This window comes from Mauremys reevesii, linkage group 7 (genome assembly GCF_016161935.1).
Source record: "Mauremys reevesii isolate NIE-2019 linkage group 7, ASM1616193v1, whole genome shotgun sequence".
Lineage (NCBI taxonomy): Eukaryota > Metazoa > Chordata > Testudines > Geoemydidae > Mauremys > Mauremys reevesii.
Window position 1 is genome coordinate 59,971,146 of NC_052629.1, and position 13,695 is coordinate 59,984,840.

The 13,695-nt window shown below is 44.0% G+C and overlaps 1 protein-coding gene across 7 annotated transcripts in view; it reads left to right on the top strand.

Moving 5' to 3' along the window:
- The window catches only part of DLG5 (discs large MAGUK scaffold protein 5), a 231,177-nt gene that overhangs the window by 15,948 nt on the left and 201,534 nt on the right, over positions 1–13,695 (top strand). For 2 of the 7 annotated variants that reach the window (XM_039480927.1, XM_039480928.1), the window contains exon 1: positions 2,023–2,761. The exons of 1 other annotated variant lie outside the window; for it this stretch is intronic. In XM_039480927.1, the coding sequence (XP_039336861.1) occupies positions 2,446–2,761 (316 nt within the window). In that variant the 5' untranslated portion in view covers positions 2,023–2,445. Of the gene's footprint in view, positions 1–2,022; positions 2,762–8,419; positions 8,528–13,695 lie in introns of those variants that run through there. 4 more of the 7 variants (XM_039480925.1, XM_039480926.1, XM_039480929.1 and 1 more) reach the window with 3 other exon arrangements.

Consider the following 13,695-nt stretch of genomic DNA (forward strand, 5'->3'; position numbering starts at 1 on the left):
TAGACATTCCAGTTACTGCACTGCTCAGTATTAACAGTGTCACCAAATAGGCTAATAAATCGGGTCAGTTGTGCATGAGCAGCTGTGACATAACCTTTCCAGTAGATGGCAGTGGCATATCCACTCAATCTCATACATTGTCCTGTGAGTGCCTGAATGAGCTTTGCTCTGTCATTCGTTTTTGAAATGTATTCGGTACAGGATGTAGGACTACACTCCCTTTTCTTTTTCAAATCAAATCCTTTCATCTTTGGCTCACGTATATGGACAGTTTATTTCATCGTACCTTTTTACTTTGGTACTGCCACCCACCTTCTCTCTGTATCCTTTTTTTGGGGGGAGGAGGGGGAAGGGAGGGAGAGGAGGGAATGAATTGGAAGACTGTCTCCTCCCAAATGTAATCTTTCTGTTTCCCTGTCAATGAAAGACCAAACAAAGGGCAAGAATTATATTGTAATGAAGGGCTGGGCATGTGTGCACCATGACTCTCTACTATGCAGAGTCAGACCTGGCCAGCTGTTTGTCATATGCCCCACACTGCTAATGGAGTTTCTTCTTTACTGTAAGGGGGAGCCTAGCCTGTTGGAGCAGTTTGCTCTGTCACTGTGAAGTTCTGAGTGACCAAGGCATACTGTAATAGCCCAGCTGGCCATGTGGGTCTGTCCAGTATCATAGTCTGGACAGACCCACATGGCCAGCTGGGCTATTACAGTATGCCTTGGTCACTCAGAACTTCACAGTGATAGAGCAAACTGCTCCAACAGGCTACACCAGGGGTAGGCAACCTATGGAACGCGTGCTGAAGGCGGCACGTGAGCTGATTTTCAGTGGCACTCACACTGCCCGGGTCCTGGCCACCGGTCTGGGGGGCTCTGAATTTTAATTTAATTTTAAATGAAGCTTCTTAAACATTTTAAAAACCTTATTTACTTTACATACAACAATAGTTTAGTTTTATATTGTAGACTTATAGAAAGAGACCTTCTAAAAATGTTAAAATGTATTACTGGCACACGAAACCTTAAATTAGAGTGAATAAATGAAGACTCGGCACACCACTTCTGAAAGGTTGCCAACCCCTGGGCTACACATTACAAAAACTCTTATTTACATGTTTGTATTTAGCTCCAGAGTGGGGAAAGAGAATAGACGGGACCTCCCACCCCAATCTCTCAGGCGGGGAGACAGCAGTCCCTGCTTATGTAAGCCATGCCTGGACAAGGGGATGAAGAGAGAACCCACCCTACCTTCAGCTAACTGCTTTTCCTCTCTCCCCCCATGAGAGATGGGATCCCAGGGGTGCAGGGTGTGTGTGTGGAGCAGATTCTCTCCCCCTGGGGAGGTGGTCTCTTGTCTCTCAGGAGCTGGTTTCCAGTTCTCCTTCCTCGGGAACCGATGCCCCAACCAGAGAGGAGGAAAGGTTAGGAGTGCGGATCGAGGCTGGGCTCCCCGGCGGTGGGGAAGGAGAGGGGCTAGGAGGACTCCTCCCCTTCCCCCGTGCTAGGTGCCCCGCCCCGGGGAGAGGCAGAAGCTGCCGCCGGAGCCCCGCCTCCCCTGCCCGTACATGGCCTGGCGGGGAGCCCCTGATTGACAGCCGGGTGGAGGCCGCGGAGCAGAGGCGAGCGCAGCCGCCGCCGCGGGGCTATGGCGGAGGAGGCTGCGGGGAGCAGAGGGGGGGAAACTTAGCCGGGGAGCCCCGCACAGGGCTGGGAGAAGCGCAGTAGGGAGCAGCCGCCGCTGGCCTGGCCGCTCTCGGCCTCCCTGGCGCTGGGCGGGCCCCGGGGGCGCGTTCTCCTGCGGCGGCCGGGGCGGGGGAGGCGAGGAGCATGAGCTGGGGGGAGCGGGGAGAGGCATGGCTGCAGCCTTGCCGTGGGGCGGCCAGCGGCCCCGCGCAACCAACATGGCTGCGGGTGCGAGGAGGCGCTCGGCGCTGAAGCCGCCTGGCCCCCGGCAGCCCCCTCCTTGCCCCGCGGCCCCCGGCCTGTAGCCAGGGGGTGGGGAGGTGGTTCGAGCCGCGGCTCGGGACTAGGGGGTGGCAGCTGCAGGGGGAGCAGCCGCCTTTATCTCCAGCGCCTGCCCCAGGCGGAGTCTGCCCGGTGGAGAGCGGGGAGGCGGCCGCGGGGAAGTTGGGCTGCCGGGCGGCGCTGCGGCTGTCAGCTGGGGAGTGGGGGGAGAAGAGCCGCAGCCCCTGCCTGAGCCCGGGTCTGTCCCGGGGGGAGAGGAGCCCGCAGCCTCTGTCCGGGTCTCAGCCCTAGGAGTAGCCAGAGGCGGGGGAGAGGCGGAGCTGCCCGGGGGGTGCCCGCCGGTGCAGGAAGGGAGAAGCGCTGCCGCCGCCGGACAGCATCTGTCCAGGAGCACCGAGCCGCGGGTGGCTTTGCCCGCCTGGGGGGCGGAGGGGTGGGACAAAGTTTGGCGGCTGGCTGCCCTGACTCGCCCGCAGCGGCCATGGAGCCCAAGCACAAGGAGCTGCTCGCTCAGTGCCGCCAGAGCCTGGCCCAGTCCATGACCGAGGTGGACAAAGTGATCGAGCTGCTGGAGGCTGCTGGCACCTTGAGCCCCCGCGACCTGCACGAGCTGCGGGAAGCCGCCGGAGGGGGAGCGGGGGGCGCCAGCAAGGCCGACCGGCTCATCCAGCTGCTGCTGGCCAAGGATCGGGACCATTTCCAAGACCTGCGGGTGGCCCTGGAGAAAACGCAGCCTCACCTGCTCTCGATCCTCTACCTGAACGGGGTGGCGGGGGCGCCGCCCGGAGAGACAGCCGGTGAGTGGGGGCGGGAGAGGGACCGGCACCGGGGAGCGGTTGCTTCCTCGCTGCACTTCCGAGGGGCGAGGGAGCGGAGCTGCCCGCCTGTGTTGTGCGCCAGGCGGTGTCCAGGTGCACTCTTCTGGGGCGCGGGGTAAAGGGCTCGCTGCCTGGGTGCCTTGGGGGGGGGGAGGGGGTTCTGGATGCCCTCTGAGGGCTGGGGAGTTGCTACCTAGATGGCTCCCTCCCGCTGGGGATAAGCGAATGGTTTGGGTGGAAACCAGTTTCTGTCCTTCCACACCCCGATTTTCTTAAGACAGGAGGAAGAACGTTTAGGATGAGATTTAGGCAGGTGCCCAGCATTGGCCTAGTTCTACCACCCCTTTAAGTCAGTAGTAATAATCCTGTGGTGCGCTTCATCCAGGGATCTTGGCGTTCTTATCCCCGTTTTACAGATGGGGGAACAGACAGGAAGATAAAGTGACTTGCCCAGCAGGGAATCAAACCCATGTCTCTTGAAGCCCAGCCCAATTTTTGGCCACTAGGCCACATTGCTAATATTAATCAATGGGAGGAGAAGTAGGTCTAAAGGGAGCACTTTTGGAGAGACCACTCTTAATTAAACTGTGAAAACACCTAAGCCTGGATACTTAAAGGTAGTTAAGATCAATGGGAGCTAGGTGCCTAAATATCTTTGAGGGTCTGGGTCCTAGTCTTTTATTGCTTATATTTTCTTCAGGCTTTAGGTTTGAGGGTTTATTTTGGTCTGTCTTTTTGCTCCCAACCGTTTTTTCCCTCTTCAGGAAGATATGCTGCTGCCTGTTCCCAAGTAACAGTGTTAGCATTTACAGTACCTTGCATTAACTTCCCAAAGCAGTTACATAATAATTTCATTCATACTTTCGTTATTACTGTTCCTGTCTCTGGATCCTGGGACCAGTGAAGACTAAGCTAACTGTGTCCATAGTGTTGTTTTGTACACTGTTTGTAAACTCCATTGAAGTTAATGTTATTAAACAGTTAAAGTTTTGTGAGTAGTTGCAGCTGTGAAATTGTTTCTTTTGCAGATTGAACTGTGCTGGCCTAATAAGACATGGAGATTTTTTGTACTTACTGTTTGAAGAGAATGGCAAATGTTTTGACTAGCGGTCCAATTTGAATACAGATACATTTGGATCTATATTATAATAACTTGTATTTGTTGGGGGAGAGGAGAGAGAAAACGGGTTTCGTTGTTCAGTCAGGTGGAGATGAGAATTTTGAGACTAAACTTGCTAGTTTATCAAACCACCCCCCAAACCTAGTTAGGACCCTATCAGAGATTCTTTTTTTTTTAAAAAGATGAAGTTGGTAATATTGAGGCTTTATGATTGCAGCTGTTCCTCCAAATTAATGCTACTACAATTTATCTAAATTTCAAGGCTGTATTGTAGATTGGCTTTAAAGAATATGCATTTGTTAGAGTAATGTGCAGGGGCTGTTTTATAATGTCTGTCATTAACATTTGGCAATAAGGAAAAAGCTTTTTTACATCCAAGGTGGATTTAGACAGGGTGACTTACCTGTTTACAGTGAGGAAACTATCCGGGGGAGGTGCTTCCTGGATCATGTAAACCATATAATATTCTTAGGAAATTTGAAGCAAACTGTCTTAAAAATGAGATTCTTAAACTTGCCTGTTTCACCTGGAAAATATTTATGGATTTGCTTTTATAATATACACCATCACACTGTACACCATTCTTTTATTTTTAATTCAGACAGCTGTAAGAGTTTATAATAAACATAGAAAATGTGATTTTTTTTTAACATCACTATATATTATAATATATGGTCTCCTCTAATGAATGTATATCAGGGGTTCACAGGAACAATGCACCTCAGGACATCTAATATTGTGTGGTCTGACATCAGTGGGAGTTGAGGGCATGCAGTGCTTTTCAGAATAGGACCCCTAATATTTTATATGATGCTCAATATGGTCTTGTTTGGAAGCTGCATTTAGTGAATTGTTGGTACTGAACTATTGGAATTCCCTAGTCTTAAGAACAAAATTAAAAAATGGAGTGGATGTATCCACCATGTGTGATAATACTTTGTTAATAAACTGAAAGTAGGATATAGAAAGTGTCATAATACTGAGATCCAAAGGGAGGAGGCATTTGAAATTAACGGGCAAAATTAGTTTCTGCATGAACTCATGAGGCTATTGTTAGTAAGAATATACACCTGGTACACCTTCTATGTAAAATGAGATGTTCATGTTGACAAACACTTTTCAAAACATTTTCGTTTTTGACAGTAAAAGATTATACCTTTTTTGAATTAAAATTTCATCTAATTGAAACTGACATTTTTACAAGTTAGTACAGAAGAGATTATTAAAGTGACTTTAACAGAGACAGTGGTCATGTTTGTTAAAAGATTAAGATCCTGATCCTGGAGTGTGCTTAACTGCACATGCCTGAAGAGTCTGATTGGAGTCAGTAGGACTAACTCATGCATAAAGTTAAGCACTTAGAAACATTTTTGCAGGATCAGGACCTCAATTTTCACTTGTATACTGAATATATTACAGAAAAGGAGTTAATCTTTAATTGTGGCCACCTAGAAGGGGCATGTTTGGTCCCATATTTAAAATTTTTAAAATGATCCTTATTTTATATTAAATTGGAAATGAATCTGCTTCACACTTTGTAAATGGCAAAGTTGACTTTTTGCACTTCTGTTGATTGTGGATAATGAAATTAGACTCTTTTTTGTTCTTATGTGGGTTGAGTTGCTGCACTGTTTGGGTGGCAAATACTGAAGGAGGCATGGTTAATATCTGAACAAAAGTGTTCAAAATTTAAGAAGTAACTAGTGAAAACAGTTCTATTGATCCATTTTGTAAAATGCTTTTATTAAAAGTAAGGTAAAAACTAATTATTGGGCCTAAGCTAAGTGTCCCTTTAATTTAATATAAGGCATCTTCCTGAATTAGTTTTTTCAAGTTACTATTTAGAGTTTGGCTAATGAAGGAATTTAGGACAAGCACAATTAAATTATAGGCTTGTTTGGCAGAGGCAAGATTTATCTGCAGTGTATATCTTGAATGCTTGTTGGACGTTAAAGTAACATGCAGTAGACTGCTTACACATAACAAATTTGGGGGTCTATTTTTTTTCTTTGTGTGAGAGAGAGAGTCTTAAGCAAGTAATCCACATCAACATTGATATAAGTTCTAGACATATCTGTCTCACTTACCTGGTCTCAATGAGATTACTAATCTGTTGGTGTATTGCAGTGGTTTTCAACATTTTTTCATTTGTGGAACCCTAAAATATTTCAAATGGAGGTGTGGACCCCTTTGGAAATGTTAGGCATGGTCTGCTGACCTCACAGATGGGAAAGCCACTGTTTTATGGCAACAATGGCCTTTTGTGGACCCCTTAGACATAGTCTGCAGACCAGTAAACAGCTGTTTTGAATGTTTTAGGGGGAGATTGGGAGTTCTAGTAATTACTAAAGGACTTGTAAAGCAAATATATCATGATCCAGGTTAAAAGAAGCTTGCTTTTCTTTATAGCATTTTTCCTAGCTCAGCAGCTATTAAGATTTGAATACATGTTGCACATTTACATCTTACATTGTGAATGATAATTGGTCGTTCTTATTTTTTTAAAAGTCCTCTGTGCAGATTATTTTAAATGTATTATTGTGATATTGTGTTATAATAGGACATAGTTTTAATTTTAGAGCATTGTGCATGACAACAGTAATAAACTGACAAGAAATAATATTCTGACAAAGCAAAATCAACACAAACTCAGTGCTACATGCTTTATTTGCTTAGTGATAGTACAGGCACCATATAGTTCTTCTGGTATCTCCCTTTAGAAATTCATTTAAGATAATGAAGAAAATTACAGTATTAAGATTCACTAATAAATGATTTCAATTAATACTTCTAAATTACATTATAAATTTTAATGTACCTCCCAAGACTGCATAGGCTAATTAAAAGATCTGGGCATATGGATCCTTGCTATAAAAATTATTTACATTAATTTTTTGAAAATGTCCATTTGAAAATCTGTGTGTGTGTTTGTTTTTGGGGGCATTTTAAAACCACACTGAACTTTGTGTGTGCTAATTCTTTCTTTTAAGCTATTTATCAGTTCTTCCTATATTTTTGCACATTCTTATCTTATGAACTTTATGAGTTTTAATTAAGTAGCTGACTTGGCAAGGTATTTTTAATCATGTAGTAGTTGCATATCTTAATAGTATAGCTTTTCCCCTTTTAATGGGATAATAGACTACTTTCATGCTTAAGTATCTTACTGAATTGGGGCAATATTAATGTTGTGAAATCAGATAAATTGCAAAAAGTGTATTTAACCAATTCTTGGATATGTTACACATCCATATGTATTTTAGGTTAATAGCAAACAGTATATGAAAGTTCGAGTCTAACAAGCAAAACAGAAATAAAAACACTACAAATGTAGCTGCTAAGTTAGCACTGAAGGAGAAAGGATACCTTGTTGCTTTGGAGTGCTTGATATATCAATGCCATTTTTTTGTGCTTCATTTCTGTGGTTTTCTAGTGGTGGGGGGTGGGAAGGAAACTGTCCAGAACTACTTAGGTTGCTGAGCTTGTAAGTTCTCTGCTGCTGAGTTAATGGGTGTGTGGAGTTAAAAGGTGCCCTAATCTCTGTATTCCAAAGCTAAAACAGCTTGCTGAACTTAAAAGCCCCAGTACACCTGGCTTCAAAGCTGTTAAGCATGTCAGTTTCACAGTTTTTTTCCTTTAACAGATGAGCTGGTAAATTCTTGTAACCAAACAACTGCTTTTGGTGGTGAAGTGTGTATGCATCTATCTTTGTTTGCTGCTAATAACATATGAAAGTTTTTAGTATGCACTTTCAGTACTGTGTTTCAGATGCTCATAACAGAGCACATACTACTGATTAAGGCCTGTGTAACAAGTCTTGAGAACAGAAAACACTAAGGGCTTGGCTACACTTGCAAGTTGCAGCACTGGTAGAGGCTTTCCAGCACTGCAATTAGTAACCGTCCACACCTGCAAGGCACATCCAGCGCTGCAACTCCCTGGCTGCAGCGCTGGCTGTACACCTGGTCAGGTTGGGGTGTAGCGATTGCAGTGCTGGTGATCCAGCGCTGCTCATCAAGTGTGGACACACACCAGCGCTTTTATTGGCCTCCAGGGAATAAGGAGATATCCCAGAATGCTTTTAACTAAATTACTCTCTTTGTTTTGTTATGCAGCCTCTCTTTGTTTTGTTGTGAACTCGGATCGGAGCTCCGTTGAACTGCTTATCTTAAAAAAAAAACAAACACTGATCACAGCAAACAGGAGCTATCTGTACCTGGCTGTGAACAATCAAATGAGAGGCAGGGAGTGAATGTTTGCTTGACAGAGAAACAGCATTGGATGCAGGCTGTTTGCAATTAAGACCAAGGGTTCGTGAACATTTTGTGATTTTTCAATCCAGGAAGCTAACACACAGTGTTGGCTCCAAAAATCCACTCTCTCTATCTTCCCCGCTCCCTGTCACAGTACACCACCCTCCACCCCCCTCTTTTGAAAAGCACGTTGTTGCCACTTGAATGCTGGGATAGCTGCCCATAATGCAGCACTCCCAACAGCGCTGTAAATGCTGCAAATGTGGCCACACACCAGCGCTGTTCCTGCACAGCTGCATGACCAGCGCTGTAACTCCCAGCACTGCAACTTTCAAGTGTAGCCAAGCCCTAAGAGCCAGTGGGACTAGTTGTGTAAGTAAAGTTACACATTTGCTTAAGTGTTTGCAGGTCTGGGGTGTAAGTTTGAAATTCAACCATTCACTCATTTGTGAGTTTCTCTATGGGGATAGGGGATAATTTTGTAAACCTAGTTCAAAAAAACAACTGAAGAGAGTTGCTCAGAGTTGAATTATTAAATTTTTTTAACCATCTTTGGGCAGAGACCAAGTGTTAATCTCCAATCCAACAGGTAAAATTTAGAAATCCTATAAGTGTACAAAAATATTGAGGTAAAAGGGAAATTCTTCTTGTTTTAGCTTTAGAGGGACATTGTCAATTTAATGCAGTCAATTTCAAAAAACGAGTAAATGACTTCTCACCCTGAGCCACCCAGTGAGCTTTTTTGTGGATTACTGTAATCTTTATTTTCTTTTAAAATGTCTTTCCACTCCCTTGCTGCTGTGTGAATAGTTAGTGAGCAGTGGGGCTGGGAGCCACTTCTCCAGAGGGTAGTGGCAAATGAAAGGACAAAGTAGCCCTGAAGTGACTGACTCCTTCCCCAAAGGGATGCTGGAGATAAAGAAACCTCTGAGTCAGTTTTCTTTATCTGGAAGGAGAATGGGGAGCAGAGAGCCAGAGGAACCAGTGAATTGGTAAGTGAATGTGGGTGGAAGATTTGAGGGAGTGACTGTGAGAGAGAATTGGGAGGATAGGTAAAACGGAAGTGGTGGAGGACATACTATAGGGCAGGGCTGGCCAACCTGAGCCTGAGAAGGAGCCAGAATTAACCAATGTACATTGCCAAAGAGCCACAATAATACTTCAGCAGCCCCCCATCAGCTCCTCCACCCTGCTCCCAGCACCTCCCCATCCCTCTCTGCACCTCCCAATTAGCAGTTTTCTGGCATGCAGGAGGCTCTGGGGGGGAGGAGGAGGGAGGGCACAGGAGGCTCGGGGAGGGGGCAGGAAGGGGTGGAGTGGGGGCCGGGCCTGTGGCAGAGCCAGGGGTTGATCAGTGAGCACCCCCCAGCACATTGGAAAGTTGGTGCCTGTAGCTCCAGCCCCAGAGTTGGTGCCTATACAAGGAGCCGCGTATTAACTTCTGAAGAACTGCATGTGGCTCTGGAGCCAAAGGTTGGCTACCCCTGCTGTAGGGGAAGGAGGAGGAAGAGATAAGAAAGGTGGACTGGGAGAGAAGGAACGACGCATCAGATGATGAAAACATGCTTTATGACAATGAAAAAGAAGTGAAGAGAGAAATTTCAGAAGTATGTGTTGCAATTAAATACAGTTGAGTGTAACAATAAACAGTGCATACTGTTTTCATTCCCTGGAAATAGAAGGAGTGAGGTATGTGGGGCAGCACAGGTGTTTTTCCATCTAGTTAGTAGGTATCAGATAAACTTCACAAATCCTATTGCAGAATTCTTTAAACTACATAGCTTAGAAGTTATGCAGTTGCTTAGGCAGCCTTCAGAAAAGACTACTTTGTGGTGGGGACTGAGACCCTTTGCCCTACTAAGTGGTGAGTGAAACTGACCAGGTATTTCCCAGCCAGCTTGGTAGCAACCTTCTGGTTTCTTGATGTTCTCAAATTCTGAATGTCTGCTCAGATTACATATATTTTGAGAGAAGCTAGACATATGTCGAGAAGTAATATCAAGTTGTAGCTGCTTGGAAGTGGTCTAACAAACTCAAAGAAGGAAATTTGCTACTTAGTTTACAAATACCCAAGGAACTACTAAGTAAAAGTACAGTTAATAAGATGGTTGAAGGCTTCTTTGCAGCTGGGCATTTGCTGTAATGCTTATCCAGCAGTGACCATCCTAGAATGCATAGTAAAAATTCACTGTTTCTAAAAAGAATGTTCCAAATCAATAAGGAAATGAATCACCTGTGGAACTAGCTGTGGTGTTTGTGTTGCAAGTAAGGATTGCCTTCCTCAGTTTTCAGTCAGTAATGTAGATATTAGAATGTCTTCACTCCTCTGGGTTACATTGTGTTTTCATGCGGCCTTATTAAAGACTGCAGTGGCCCCTCTGGCAGACCCACCTAGACTCTGGCAGGTGACTCTCATTCCAGGGGTATCAGACTATAGTTCCAGCCCCTTTCCTAGACTCTGGAGAACAGTATGGGGTCAGAACAAGTCGCTGGGAGTAGTGGCTATACAAGTGATGCCAGCAGACTGGGTTCTGCAGTTTGAACTCTGAGTATTCTTTTCTCTCTGCTGTTTGCTCTGACCTCCTCCTGCTACTGTCCAGCCTCAATCTCCCTTCCCTTCTAGTTTCCATCTTCCCTTTATGGTCATTAATCTTCTTGCTCCCTTGCTCTTATTTTCATCTTTCCCCTCACTCCATTTTTGCTCCTTGATGTTATGACATACTTAAAAATCCTCAATTTACCCAAAAGCTATGTAACTAACTAGATGTCAATAATCCTGAGTGTTTTATTGTATGTTGTAGCCCTCTTTCCCCTTCCTTCTTACACCTGTTATATTGTAAGATCTTGGGGACATGGATTTTTTCTCTTCCTATATGTCCACACAGTGCCTACCACATTTGGGCTGCTAAAGTAAAATAGTAATCGGTTGCCAAGCTTTTCTCTGAAAGCTTTCTTGATAACTACTCTGCATACTTCGTACAAGGAAAGGATTCATAATAGATTTTCTGACGTATTGATGATAAAACCTATGGAGATAACTATCTTTAACATGAGTAATGAAAGCTGCAATAATAAATTAAGATGGAGCATTATTTTAGGCTCCTCTGGGATTTTCCGTGGTGACTAATCGTAATCATTTGGAAGCACGAGCTGTGACCCACTTTTCAAAATACAGCTGGCAGGTTGGGGGCTTTTGTCTTTGGTAAATGCCCTTGATAATAGGCCTGAACCTTTCTGATGTAGGGGAGAAGAAGTCGGCAAGTTTGTGCTCATTGAGCTTCTGCATCTGAGGCAGGATAATGCTCTTCCTTGCTCTCTCTCGCTCCCCCTTCTTCCCCCCCGCCAGCCCTCTCATGTAACTGCAAGGGGGAGGTTGGCTCCTGAAAACCACAGCTTTTTGGAAGCTAGAGCTATTTGTGCACAGGCCTGGTATATCTAAACTGTTCCTAAGCCTAATGGCAGCTGATTCCCAGGTCCCACCCTAGGGTGATATCTTAGTTAATGCTAACCCTTCTCAGCATCAACTTCATGATGGGAATTACCACAAGCTAGGGGTTGGCTTACAGTATTGTGGCCATGGTCATACCCTATGCTGGGCGCCTGGTTCCTGCAAAGGAACACTTTCAGAATTGGGAAGAAGTTGGTAATAGGCTGCAGAGCCAGCAGCTTCTCTCATTCCTGCAACCCTTCTCCCATACAGATGTGCTGCTTTTTGCAGAGGGGCCTATGGAGTGGAGAGGCCTATAATTGGGGTGGAAGTTCTTGCAGGCTTCGTCTCTTGTAAATGAATGTTTAAGGTACAGTAAGTGAAGGATAATGTATTACATCTGAAAGGCCCTTTCCATTTCCAGTTGATGGCAGTGAGGGCAAGAACAGACCCTATACATTTAAATTGTATAATATTTTAAGAAGTTAATGAAATGGACCCAGGCTTGACTTCTGCTGTAACTCACTTATGTGTAGCATAATTGGCTTCCTCTAGAAAATTGATTTTTAGAAAATCTTGAATTGTTTTTAAAAAGTCAGCTGATAAGGAGCTGAATTTGAAATGAGACATTATGGTTTAATTCAGCAGGCTTTCCATGCATGTAAGTAGGCCTGTAGCTAGGGAAACAAAGCAGGGGAGAACGTAAAGACAATACAGATTTCTGTTGGCAGGGCTGTAGAGGGAGAGGTTCCAGGGTCCAGCTCTGGCAAATTTTTAAATACCTGGTATAAATTCCCACTTGTTAGATTTATAGAGAAATTTCTTTTGTAGGTAAGATGACAAAAACAAAAAAAATCTCCAAATGGGCCTTCTAAAGCCATATTCTAACTGGCTCTTTCATCGTAAGCCAGTCAAGAATGTTCACCATATTTATTAGTCTGATTTTTTTATACAAACTTTTATATAAAAATCTTAACTGAACCACCATGAGGAGTTAATCTATCTCATTCATATGGGTATTCACTCTAACCCCCCTGCCTGTTCACTCTCTCCTGTTCACCAGCCTGGCTTATTGGCTCATCCAAACGTAACCCTTTATCCTGCAGACACTTATGCATCCACTTAACCTTACTTATGTTAGTAGTTGTTCATGTGCGCAAGTGTTTTCAGGATCAGGTCCCTGAATAGTAAGTTTCTTGGGATGAGCTTTGTCTTCAGTGAAGCACCTATTGTACGTTTGGGCATTGCAAGTAATGAAGCTATGTATTTGGATTGCAGTACAGTAGAACCTCACAGTTATGAACACCTCAGGAATGAAGGTTGTTTGTAACTCTGAAATGTTTGTAGCTCTGAACAAAATGTTACGGTTGTTCTTTCAAAAGTTGATAACTGAATGTTGACTTAATATGGCTTTGAAACTTCACTGTGCCGAAGAAAAATGCTGCTTTTAACCATCTTAATTTAAGTGAAACAAGCACAGAAACAATTTCCTTAATTTGTCAAATCTTTTTTAAAGTTTCCCTTTATTTTTATTTTTTTTACATTTAACATGGTACTGTACTGTATTTGCTGTCGTTTTGTTTCTAATGCTGCCTGATTGCATACTTCCCATTTCAAATGAGGTATGTGGTTAATGGGTCACTTCATAACTCTGAAGTTCTACTGTAGTACTCAAAATATGCTGGGCACTTTCTGAACACAGCAGAAGACCCAGGCCCTACCCCAAAGGGCGTACGGTCTAAATAATAATAAAAATTTAGTTGGGATTCTAGAATCATTGGGCATTGGTAAACTATGTTCTATTAAAATATCAATGCACTAAAATCCCAGAGCCTTAAGTTTTGATGTTTTCCACTTACAGTTTTGTTTTTGTCAGTAAAGCTGTTGTCGCTGCGCATAAACACTAACATATACAAATGTTTCATTACTATATATGTGATCACCACACTTTAACAATCCAAATTGAAAATTACTATTTCCTTGCGGCTTCTGTTCTCTTAAGTCAACTTTCCTTCCATGTTTGCCTGTCACTTACCTGTGTCCATTTCCCTATGTACAGTTTTCTTTCTCCCATTTTCTCTAAATCTTCCAGTTTTCCTCTTGGTGAAATAAA